The sequence below is a fragment of the Aplysia californica genome, unplaced genomic scaffold, assembly GCF_000002075.1.
Source record: "Aplysia californica isolate F4 #8 unplaced genomic scaffold, AplCal3.0 scaffold00501, whole genome shotgun sequence".
NCBI lineage: Eukaryota > Metazoa > Mollusca > Gastropoda > Aplysiida > Aplysiidae > Aplysia > Aplysia californica.
Window position 1 is genome coordinate 268,538 of NW_004797771.1, and position 13,188 is coordinate 281,725.

Below are 13,188 nucleotides of genomic sequence, written 5' to 3' on the forward strand. Positions count from 1 at the left end.
CTTAATGTAATGCCTGCTACATGAGAGTGTCTGGTGTTTATACATCATCCCGTGGTGTGGATTTTACTATCAGCTGACCCCGGTGGTGCCCTTATGGTCAAGTGGGTTTACAGTCTGAAAAACTGAACGTCACCAGTTAGCTAAAATGCGCTGCACATCAAATCACCTTTAGTCTCGTCCGTTAGGAAAGTCAGGCGAGAGTAACTATACACTAATCAAACATACATCTTTGATGTATACTTTGATCTGTACTAGATAATGATAGTCTACAAGGTAGCGGTCCTCGACAATTTTGTGCTCCAACGAACTGCAGCCTCTATTAAAAGTGAGAGACATGTACTTTTAAAATCGATCTTAGGTTTAAGGCACAGGGTTTTGAACAGAGAGATAACTCATTATCCCAGTGTATAAAGAGTCCCATTCATTTTACCATTACTATTGGATTAAGGCAATTAGTTTACCTGCTCTTTGGGTGGAAAGGGGGGGGGGTACTTCAGATCAAATGCGCAACCAAGTAGAATTATGGTATTAAACTATTCAGAATTCTAATTTAGTAAAACCTTAGCAACGGCATTGAAAGCGTCTTTCAAGAAATAGTATTATCAGCCAAATTCAGCTCAAAGACGATTCGCAAGTCGGTTCCCTATGGTTATGTCACATACATGGTGTGCCGATCAGACTAATGTAGTATAGATTCTTATAATATCAAAACTGGTTTAGAAAAAAATAGGGATTTAACAGGTGAAATCTTTGATTAACGAAAAAGAGAAAAACGAATGAATTGACAACGCAAAAGGTGGTACATCAAAAGGTGAGTGAGGGTGTGAGTAAGTAAGTGAGGGAGAGAGTGAGTGAGTGAGTGAGTGAGTGAGTGAGTGAGTGAGTGAGGGAGAGAAGGAGGATTGAGCGGAGTGAGTGAGTGAGTGAGTGAGTGAGTGAGTGTGAGTAAGGGAATGAGTGAGTGAGAACGAGAGGGAGTGATGGAGGGAGGGAATGAGTAAATTAGTAAGTGGAGCGGACCAAATAATGGGTCCATGAATCGACAGATAACTAAAGAACCTTTGATCGACTCTGCCAATAAAGAAATATATAAACAAGCTGGCCGATTAATAGATCGATAGGTAAAAAATAGTGATTGGTTCAGTTGGGTCAGTTAGGTGAGTAGCTTGACTTTTTAGAACTTAATGTTTGGTCGATTGGTTTGCTATACAGTATGAAAACCAATCGAACCAATGAATGCGCTGGATACGTATTTTATCTGAGAAGAAAAGTGTTATCAATGCCCTGAATACCTGTCAGCGGCTGTCAAGTTACAACTAGACGATAAACTGACCCATGACGTGTACACTGTAGACAGACATGGCTGTAATAATCAGATCAAGATAGCGAAATGTCTGTCTGTATCAACAACTTTAGTGCTCGAGAACTTAACACATTCGATCTCTCCGCCTTCACCGCGACGTCAGTTCTGTCTGAGCCTTTAATAGATGACTGAACCTGTACAGTTTGTCAGTTTCTCTTTGTTTGGAGAGGATTTTACAGGACTGGTTGTCGTTTCTGTTTTCTCGCTTCATATGGGTTTGTTTCTCTTCATTATTTTTTATCATTTTATTTTTCTCATGGCGTATTTTTGATATACTAAACATTGTGTCAACTGCTAGGCTACTTTTAACTCTTTGAGTACTTTATTTATATCCAATCAGCACCAGACCAAAGGCAATGTTGCTTCACATTTCAAACCATCATAATTACATTAAAAACATACATTTGTGCATATTATTATTTTCTATTATGCCTGTAGTTACCTGCCTGTTTAAAGTTTCCGGAAGAAAAAAAATTGAAAACTCTGAATAAATAAAATAGAGTTTGTGCCTCTTTTGTATTTTTATAATAACCCCCTCAAAAGCAGCGCATACTCAAAGAGTAAAAAAGAAATCGTCTTAAGTAATTTCACTTCGTCATTTTAAAACAATTAAGCAGCGGAGAGCGTTGACCCAATGACAATAAGGGAAACAAAGTACATGTAAGACTGTCAAGTGTTTTGCCGTTTAGGCATATAGTGTTGAGGATTTAGACAGAGATATATTCCTATATAGCTGTGATAAAACCGAGCGACAAATACGACACTGTTTTAAACTTCCTAACTCTGAACGCTGCCAAACTAATGTTCCAGAGCTTTATTTCTCTTTGGAAGCTATTTGCCTTTGCGTTTTCAGAGCAAGGTTTCATTCACTCTTAACTTTTAAAAAAAATTACCTTTCACCCCTTTGTTTTGTTTATTTCTATCACAAAAGTAAACTCAATTTCAGCTACGGGTAATTCGTTCACATTGACAACAGTTTACTGGTTAGTGGTAACTAGGGATGTGCCCAAGGGCAACGCACATTAACCTATAGACTTGTATTACGATATCCTAGCCAATACACTCTGATGTATTTTCGGTTCACCACGGAGCTCACCGTTTGACTCAATTTGATTTGTAACCAAATAAAGGGCAAGGAGGAAAATGTGCAGCGAGCATTCGACTTTCGCAAATCAGGTGTTTTGTTCTTCATTAGGGTGCCTGTGGTGAGCATGATTGCCATCAAAGTTTTCGTAGAGAACCGAGAGCAGCAGCCATGACCGGGAACGGTGTAGGATATTATAATTTTTCGAATGTTTGTGTTTACCCAAGCTCCAAATGCGGCGCGCTGCTCTGTGCTAACCAGTGAAACAAGGGCGTTTGATTAGGGTGGAATTTGGATTTCCTTTGAAATAATGACGTGTTTCTTAACAATTAATGTAAATAAGTTATAATAGAGTTGTCACCCCCCACATCTCCCTGCCTCCCTACCTCCCTACCTCCCTTCTCTCACTCTCTCTCTCTCTCTCTCTCTCTCTCTCTCTCTCTCTCTTTCTCTCTTTTTCTCTCTCTTTCTCTCTTTGTGTCTCTCTCACTCTCACTCTCTCTATCTATCTCTCTCCCTTCCCCTCTCCTTCTCCCTTTCTCTCTTTCTAGCTCTCCTTTCTCTCTCTCTCTCTCTCTCTCTCTCTCTCTCTCTCTCTCTCTCGGTCTATATATCTATCTATTTATCTCTCTCTCTTTCTCTTTCTCTCTCTCTGTCTCTCTCACTCTCACTCTCTCACTATCTCTCTCCCTCCCCCTCTCCCTCTCCCTTTCTCTCTTTCTAGCTCTCCTTCTCTCTCTCTTTCTCTCTCTCTCTCGGTCTATCTATCTATCTATCTATCTATCTATCTATCTATCTATCTATCTATCTATCTATCTATCTATCTATCTATCTATCTATCTATCCCCCCTCCCATTTTGGGGGGTCTTTCTTTTCGCTTGATTCGTACGAATGACCTTATATATCGATTTATTTGTCTTCAGAATTAAATCTCCTCTAAGATCATAGCCGACCAATAGCTGGAGACTCCTACCAAACCTACAGGAGTTTCCTTTTCGCTGTGAGCTCAGAGGTTCAGCAAAAGTATGGCGCCGACCCCGGGAAGAGAAGGCACAGAAGCCGTAGTTGATTTGCTTGGCTCCGGAACACAAGAAACTGTTCCAGTCGACCTTCGCGTTCACCGGCTGGGTTACCAGGTCACAGACAAGCCAGGAAAATGGTGGCAGAGAATTACACACATTCAGGTATTGATAGGATTGGTTGCTTTTTTTTTTAGTAACAAGTTTGCCGCTTCTAATTAAATAGAATAGAGCATAGCAGAGTATAGTTTATTCATTTTCTTTCCATCTTTTGTTTCTATCCGTTAATCTTACATTTGCTTAGAACAACTAGACCATTGTTGTGTTTACAAGCTACTCTTTTTCAAACAAATCAATAAACAAATAAACAAACAGACGTTATTATTATCCTTTATTTATCCAGATGCCATGGGAGTGGATGGAGCCAGGGAGGACAACTCAGATCCTGCAGGATGTCAGCTTTACCGCAAAGAGTGGTCAGCTCATGGCAGTCTTAGGTGGCTCCGGTATGAGTACAGTGCTAGTTCTGTCTTATTTTTGTAGCAACACTGGTTACGTAGCGGGCAAAACTCGTGCTCGACAACTGATGCTTCACTGTTTTAGTTTTAGTAAAAGTTTCGTGGCACTTGCAGCACAATAAGGTCATATAAGTGTCGAAGATTATAGGTGTTACCAGAGCGTAACAAACACAAAAAAGAAGGAGGGGAGATATGGCCGATAGATGTTTGAAATGAAAAAGAAGCAAGTCACACTAGAGCACCTACACCAGCCACTCATGCCTCACTGTTGTTTTAGCGTAAAAATGTGCACCTCTCACTAATCGTTTTCGCCAGCACTTTATCCCTCGTTCGTATCGTTTTCACTGATCACAGGCTTTGCTAAGATTTGAAACATTACAATCCGTTACACAAACGTAATATTTTTCGCAAAGCTCAATTTTCATTAATTTGTATTCTTGAGGGGTAAGAGTAAATGCCCCCCCCCTCTCTCTCCCTCCCTCCCCCCCTCTCTCTCTCTCTCTCTCTCTCTCTCTCCTCTCTCTCTCTCTTTCTCTCTCTCTCTCTCTCCTCTCTCTCTCTCTCTCTCTCTCTCTCTCTCTCTCTCTCTCTCTCTCTCTCTCTCTCTCTCCCATTTAAAACTTACTTGACTTAGCACGCATTTTTTTCCTCCGTGAGGCCGATTTTGTTGGCTGGGACGCCATGCGTTAAGACGCTTTTAAGAATGAGGGCCTCATTAACTTTTACCCGTTGTGATTGACATAAGCTAGTCAGGCTGGTGGTTGGTAGGGGGGACCTAAATGACTCACTTTTTGCATTTACTTTCATAGATGGCCTTTTATGCCCCCATTGACTTGGCTTTCACCAGAATTGGGTATCTTCACAGGGTCCAAGATGTCCTGTGAATATCAATTTTTTGTTGTTGTTGTTGTTTCTTTATTTCTGTTCTTTAATTCTTTGTTTGTTGGTTAGTTGGTTGTGTTCTTTTTATTGTTTTTGCTGGGTTCTTTGTTTTTTGTTGGGGGGGGGGGGGGGATAGAAACAAAAAATAAAAATTCTTTTACTTGCTCGTACTCCCAGCCGCTTGCTTCTTTTAGAAATAAAACCCACACTAAAAGTGAATCCACATTCCATAATATTCTCCTCCCAGGCAGCGGGAAAACAACCCTTTTGGACGTGCTAGCATCTCGCACTACGACGGGTGAGATGAGTGGAAACGTGTACCTTAACTCTGTGGCTGCCACCAAAGACATCGTGGACGCCTGTACGGGCTACGTGCGTCAGGACGACCGGCTCATTTCCTTCCTCACGGTTCGGGAGTCGCTCATGTTCGTGGCTCAGCTCAAACTGCCCAAGAGTTTCACGCACGAACAGATTGTGGACAGAGTGAGTTCTTCAGTTTTCAGTTTGTACGTGCCAGGCGTTGGAGAAAGTGGTGGTTGTACAGTTGGGTGGTTTTTTTTTTGCTGTTGCTGCGGCTATTGCTGTAACTGCTACTACTGCTGCTGCTGTTAATGTTGTTGTTGTTGTTGTTATTGTTGTTGCTGCTGCTGACGCTGTTGTTGTTGTTGTTGTTGTTGTTGTTGTTGTTATTTACTTATACGGTTCTTTGGGAAATGTTAAGATATTGATATAAATTATGTCGAAGTGCAGAACGAGGAGGACGAGGATTAGGAGGAGGAGGAGGAGGAGGAGGAAGAGGAGAAGGAGGAGGAGGAGGAGGAGGAGGAGGAGGAGATGGCGAATGATGATGCTGATGCTGATGCTGATGCTGATGCTGATGCTGATGATGATGATGATGATGATGATGATGATGATGATGATGATGATGATGATGATGATGATGATGATGATGATAATGCAACTACCCAAAAATCCTACTTTTTACTCTTCTTTTCAAATGTTAAAATTACAGTGATCGTCAAACGCTACTAATATCTTTACTACCCAGCCAAAATACAACTACTGAGCCATCCCCTACTTATCTGCTGACACCTACCTCCATCTCCAGGTAGATCGTGTCATTCAAGAGCTGGGCCTCAAACATGTGGCAGACACAAAAGTTGGCAATGCTACTCAACGAGGTCTGTCGGGGGGTGAGAGGAGGAGAGTCAGCATCGGCATACAGTTGCTTATTCTGCCAAGTGAGTTCTTTTCTTTTCATATACTTTTTTTGTTCCTTTTTGTACTGTTTGCTGAAGCTTTTAAAAAGCCCTCAGAGCTGCACATATCCATACGTGGAAATGAACCTTTTAAGTACTCAAAATGTGGCAATTAAATCCCTTGTGCCAGAATTGGTCTCCCTGGCCTTAGCAGAAGCCACAAGTCATCTGGACCCTTAATTTATTATGTCACCTATATCAAACTTTAGAAACATTCTCCTCTACAGATATTGGTCATCATCACACGTTGACGGACGAACTGTTAAATAATAGTAGTACATGAAGCAGTAGTAATAGTAGTAGCAGTAGTAGTAGTAGTAGTAGTAGTAGTAGTAGTAGTAGTAGTAGTAGTAGTAGTATAGTGGTAGTAGTGGCAGCAGCAGTAGCAGCAGTAGTAGTAGTAGTAGCAGCAGTAGCAGTAGTAGTGGTATCAAAGTATAGTCGAATGCCATTTCATAAGGCTTGATTGTAGTCCAGAACGTCCATGGTCACCAAGAAGATCAGAGTAACTGGATTTCAGCTGTGTCTTACAAGAACAGGAAACAGCGGGCTGTGATGTTGTTGATGGGTGAAGAAAGGGGATTTTACTTTATCTTTACTCTTTAACAATAATAACTGTGTCTCTGTTTATATTTGAACTGGAGATCGGCGTTTGTGGTGTGGCGAATAGGTGCTTGTGTATCGCGATGAGAAGACCGAAGTTCATTTACTTTTTTGGGAGTTTTTTTTTTATCGAGTATGTCGGTTTTTCTACTAGGACGTTGTATCTGTTGCAGCCCAAGTTGGGCCTGATAGGCAGGGTCGAAGCCCATTACCCAGATTAACTAAAGTATCGATGAAGGTATCAAAAAACAACATTATTATGATGTTTTAAACAATAAAAAACTGCAAATGCAAAGTTGTGATTAAAGAGAAGTATTCTTTTTTTTTAAGAGAGTGAAGTTGAAGAAGTGTACTTAGAGACAAAAATGCTGATATGTACATTTTAAAAAAATTTCTAGGGGGGGGGGTGGGTTGGATTACGTTTTTCCCCTGAATTTATCGATTCTGGAAATGAGGAATTGTAGCTTCAAGTTGAACCGTGGGTTACATTTTATGAATTATGATATACTAAACAACAAAAGTTACGCAAGTCTACTTAAAGACGCGGGAGTTTAATAACCCACATTCGCTAAAATATAGGCCATGACCGACTTTTTGTAATCAGTGATGTTGTGGGCTTATGTCACCATGCTGAAAAATGCTCACAGTATAAAATGAGGTCACAATATGGTGGCGAAGAAAAAAATGCAAACTGGGTAGTTTCTTGAGCATGCCAGTTGGTGAGCTGTTTTTATCCCCTGAAAAGTGTTCACCCGACCGAGGGGTATTAATTGACAGGACGTAACGCTTTCTTCAGTCGAGTGTTTTGAGCCAGCGACCGTGCCGCGTCTCAGAGAAACAAACTAAGAAAGAGCTATCGGGACATTACAGGAGGGAGAGAGTCCAACAGATGTGTCTATTGCCATGGATGTGTCCCTCTCAACAATATGTTGACTCCGGAGACGTTTTCAAGTCACTGGAAGTACTCGTGATGCTCACAGAACTGGCCGACCACGAGTGACGTCAATACACCAAGACCGTGCCCTTCTGCGGAATAATCTGCGAGACAGCTTCAAGTGTGCTACCAATTCGGCCAGAAATCTCGCTGGATACCATGGGAGAGCCATTTCAGGTCAGTCTGTGCGCCGCCGGCTTCGAGAAGGACTACTGCAATGTCGTCGACCTTTGAGACGGGCAGTCCTCTCTGCAAGATATCGGCATCAACGTTTGGTGTGGGCTCAGGAACATGTGAACTGAACCTGACCACAGTGGAGAAATGTCTTATTCACTGGCGAAAGCCGTTTTTGCGTAAGTGGAGGAGATGGAAGAATCCGGATATGGAAAAGACCCGACTAACGGTTTGCTGACAAAAACGTCCTGCAGGTCGATGCATGGGGTGATCCCAGCATAATGATCTTGGGTGCAATCAGCCCAACCAACACTAGGGACCCTTTGTTTTCCAGATCATTGGACCTCGTTAAAGTAATGGTGTTAATGCACAGCGCTACATCCGACAGGTACTGATACCGGTGATCATACCTCATTTCCAGCAATGCCCGAACTCTATGCTGCATCAGGACAATGCCCGACCCCATACTGCAAGAGCTACAGCAGCCCTTTTACAGCAGAACAATGTCAGGGTGCTGCCATGGCCCTCAGTGAGCCCAGACCTCAACCTGATCGAACACTACTGGGACCACATCCAAAGAGAACTGAATCGTTTTCAGCCAAGACCAACAATAGCACCTCAGCTGCAGCGAACCAACACACAAATTGGTGCAAATGTGAACAAGGCCATCATTCACAGACTTGTGTGTGAGGTCAATGCCAAACAGATGTCAAGCTGTTCTGAACGCAACGGCATGCACACACGCTATTGACTCAAAAGTTGACATCACCGACTTATGGGCATACCATTTAACCACAGTACATCATTTTCACAGCAAATTCAACTTGTTTTCTCTCCGACGGGACTCTTAATCCTTACAGAGGAATCCTTTTCAATAAATGTGACCAAAAAAATCAATAAAATTCCAAATTGCTTACCAATGTCTTTATCTTACTTTACTTTGTATATCACTCGCGTTTCTTTTGTTGCTGAGTATATTATCTGAAAAGGGGGTTTGCTTTCTTTAGATAGTACAATTTATACATTTGTGCCGCTTTTTTATGACATGATTAATATTCTTCCAAATAAGTTGCTTTCGATTAGCAATGCTTTAGTTACCAATGTCGCTTTATTTGAAGCTCACAGCTAGACTGCGTATTATTAATGAAATAAAGCAATTTATTGGTGTTACTTGATTCTCTAACAATAACAGTGCTGAATGGCGGTAAATTCCAACACCACTTAACTATTTATTTTTATCCCATGGACGCAATGTATATTGGTAGGCTGTTAGATCTAACCCGTTGTGAGAGGAATACCACACCGCTTGTGATAGATGGAGATACTCGATATAAAAGACGCCCCTCCCCTTCCAGTACACGGTCAGTTAAAACGTACAGTTGTCCATCCTCTATGTGATAAGAAAATGTTACGTGATGCCATCTTGATGAAATTACCTTTAAAAAAAATCCAGCAAGAGAAAGAGATACTCGAGAGTCACATATTCATTTTGATACGTTAGTTCCGAATTTCATATCTTATTTACGATAAAAAGTAGTCTTCTATAAGTTACAAACTAATCGGCGGGCTGGACATATGTTTAACACCCCACTCCCCCCCTCCTAAAAAAAACGCACCGTCAAACAGTACGGTTTTATCGTAGAGTGATGGTGTGGCACTACTGCTTCATCACAATCGCCAGTTGACTGAACTCATGCTTCTATCCTCACGTCAAAGGTATTCTACTTCTGGACGAGCCAACGTCTGGCCTGGACTCCTTCACAGCTAACAACATTGCACAGACTTTGTCCAGACTGGCTTCAAAGAAGCGAACAGTCCTCATGTCCATCCATCAGCCCAGGTACAGACTTGAATTTTTTTTTTAAAGCAAAATTTAATTAAAATGTTATATGTTGTTACGGATTTACTAGATGTTTGATATCCATTTTTCAAGTAAAATCAATTTCGAAAACGTAGATAATCTTTTACATTTGAAAGTTAAGGTTACTTCACTTCAGGTGTTTTGGTCAATTATTTCCCATAGTTTGGGAACAGACGTCAAAAATGCAATGATTCTCACCAGACGAAAAGAATACTTTTGCTTCCTTTTTTAACGTATGACTCAAGTAAAGAACAAAGGCTAAAACAACGTCTTAACGTGGACAAATGGTACATTTCTATAATAAATCATTATAATGTTTCAGGTTCAAGTTTCCCCAGACGAGACACATTTTAAAAAATAGACTGCAACTTTTCTTGAAACTCATGTTTTCGTTATTACATCATTCTCTTAATAGTTAGTGTAATTAAGTTGGTAATCTAGTGGTTAGGTTATCAGACTTGTAATCATGATGTTGCAAGTTTGGGGATTTGAGGATAAACCTTGCACAATATTGCATCCTTACAAAAGGCACTTTACACAATGTTCCTCACTTCATAATGATAATAAATAACTTTTGTATAGCGCATATCCCCGCTCAACAGCAGGCTCTATGCGCTTTACACTATATTATTACCCCAGCAGACCATAGAACACCCCGAAACATTCTCAGCTTCCCGGGAAGCATACAGTGCAAGCAGCTGATTAAGCGCTCAAACACTAACAAACTGACAAGATCTTGCGCTGTCTATAGCCGGGTACCCATTCCCACCTGAGTGAAGTGAGGAAAATTCGTGTAAAGTGCCTTTCCCAAGGACACAACGTCGGGTCACTGACGGGATTCGAAACCACGACCTTACGGTTGCGAGTCCGAGAGCCTAACCACTAGGCCACCGACGCCTCATCCAATCGTGAATGGTCACCCAGCGATACAAAGCGATAGATCTTGTCAGAATGTTAGTTTCAGCGCCTTTAAAAAAAGGGCAGCTTGCACCGTATGCTTCCCAGAAAGTGGAGATTGGTTCAGAATGCTACCATGTTCGCTGGGAATGCACATTGCTGTTGAGTGGGAATTTACGCTAAAGAAATTATTATCATCGTTGTTATTATTGTTGTTATTGCCATTGGTAGTAGTAGTAGTAGTAGTAGTAGTAGTAGTAGTAGTAGTAGTAGTAGTAGTATCATTATAGGCTCCTGCAGTTCGGCTTCGAGGTCACAAATAAGATGAGTAGAAAAAAGGTTGCTAACGTTGACTCCTTAACCATTCGACCATTATTGAAACGAATCAATAATTCTTATAGCTAGGTAGACACACAAAGTTAAATACCAACGCAGGTACGTAATCGCTATGTTGATCAGATAAGGATATTTGTAGATACTATGATATAGCGTCTTGAATTATATTGTGTCATTTTCTTGATACGGTATTTGAACGTGTCCTTGGTCGTTGGAAGAATGGTCTTACGTAATACATGACGTCAATCCTTACGTATTTAATTTGTGTACGCACCAAGGTGAACAGAACACCCTGTGGCTTAATGAGATTACAGAGAGAGAGAGAGAGAGGGGTGGGCGAGAAAGGGAGAAAAGGGGAGTGAGAGAGAGAGAGAGAGAGAGAGAGAGATGGGGGGGGGCGAGAAAGGGAGAAAAGGGGAGAGAGAGAGATAGAGAGAGAAAGGGAGAAAAGGGGAGTGAGAGAGAGAGAGAGGGGGGGGAAGAGAGAGAGTGAGAGAGAGAGAGAGAGAGAGAGAGAGAGAGAGAGAGAGGGGGGGAGGGAGAGAGAGAGGGGGGGGAGAGAGAATCTCATTATTTATTACAAAATGACAATATGAGTGTGTATGAAAGAAGTAAGTTTTTAATATAATAATATGTGTACCGGTCTGCAACTTGAATGATGCTCTGTATCACTGCTTTTTTTTTTTCTTCAAGAAAATAGGTGAATCTATGATACTAACATGTTATACTGGGACAAGCATTTCACTATCACAGAAGGATTTAGAGGCGTTGAATCATGTGTTGTTGTTTTTTTCTCTGTAAGTGTTGTATCAGAATATCTTCTCAACTTGAAAAGTAAAAAAACACCATCTACGCACTGCATTAAATTCAGAAAATCAAGAAATAGTACTTTTACAAATTTATGTTGTTTGTAATAATATTACTAAGCAGATCTTTTCAGAAAAATATACGTTTTTTTATTACTGATAGTAACAATAAATTACTTCAGCGAATTGCACTGTAGTGCTGCTAAGCTCAAAGAGAATTTTTCTTTCATCACGTCTAGATTTTGAGACTGATTTGTTTTTAATGCCTCTTGTTGGTCTGTATGTAGATCTATGTGGGGGTGGGGGGTGTACCGATTACCTCAAATAGAGAGTAAGAGCCACAGTAACCACAGATATAATTATATACAAAATGCTGCTGTTATTGAAAGTTATTGCTGCTTACTTGTTTAAAGAAAACAATTGAAGAAGTTTAGAACCCCTGTGGCATCTTAGAATATTGTTAAGTGAGCTGTTCAGATGTACTAAGCTCAACACTTTGAAAGCGTGTTTTATTGCAGTTTCTGGTTGCTTGTGCTCAAGAAGTATTTTTCAAATTTTAGATTTAAAATGTTGAAAAAGGCACCCCAAAAAATACATAAAATGTAGGTACAATTAGTTAAAAGAAACAGTTTCTTCTCTGTCCTGAAAAATGTTTCTTTCTGCGGTTAGTACATTAAAACGACTTGCCGGGGATCTTTTGTACTCTTCTTCCTTAGGTTCGACATCTTCAACATCGTGGATGTGATGATGATTCTGTCAAGAGGAAAAATTGTGTACTACGGACCAGGCAAGGAGATGATTTCGTACTTCACCACCCTTGGATATCCGTGTCCAGAACTGACTAACCCATGTGACTTTTACAGTAAGTTAGTGGTTCAGAAACATTCCAACTGCTAATTCTCGTGGGTGTTTTGAGTATGATGATAACTATCTGTGGTGAACGCACATTTCACTGTTGATTCTTTTACTACTTTTAGATATTTTTATGCCAACGTTCTGTGGTAGATGCATTTCATTATTGATTGTTGTTTTTGGAAGGGGGGGGGGTGTCGATCATGATTATTAACTGTTTATGGTACACAAGTTTCATGGAAGATTCTTGTCGAAGTTTTGGTCATGGTGTTAACGATGTACGGGAGACTACATTTATTGATTATTGATTCTTTCGCATGCATATGACAGTTGAGTTCTTTGTTGTTTTATGTAGAAAACATTAATTCTGTTGTCGACTGTGAGAATTCCTTACTTTTTTTTAGCTCGAGTATTTCCATCTGTTTGCTAACTGGAAAGTCCTATTCCACTCAACCCCGATGGCCGTGGGGGATGGGGGGTTGTTTTACAGATTGTTTCAGAATGCTCTCAGTCTGCTGGAGTGATGATTCAGATTGTAAAGCGCACGTAGCTTATTATTGAGCTGAAATTTGCTCTGTGCAAAGTATTATTATTATTATT

At 40.7% G+C, this 13,188-nt stretch overlaps 1 protein-coding gene across 1 annotated transcript in view; it reads left to right on the top strand.

The window, feature by feature from the left end:
- Positions 1 to 3,817: 3,817 nt before the first annotated feature.
- Positions 3,818 to 13,188, top strand: part of LOC101849637 (ATP-binding cassette sub-family G member 8) — a gene marked incomplete in the record, with an annotated part of 20,413 nt that continues 11,042 nt past the window's right edge. Inside the window, 4 exon segments of the mRNA XM_013086753.2 lie at positions 3,818 to 3,972; positions 5,114 to 5,349; positions 5,975 to 6,107; positions 9,553 to 9,676. Of these exon segments, the coding sequence (XP_012942207.2) occupies positions 3,870 to 3,972; positions 5,114 to 5,349; positions 5,975 to 6,107; positions 9,553 to 9,676 (596 nt within the window).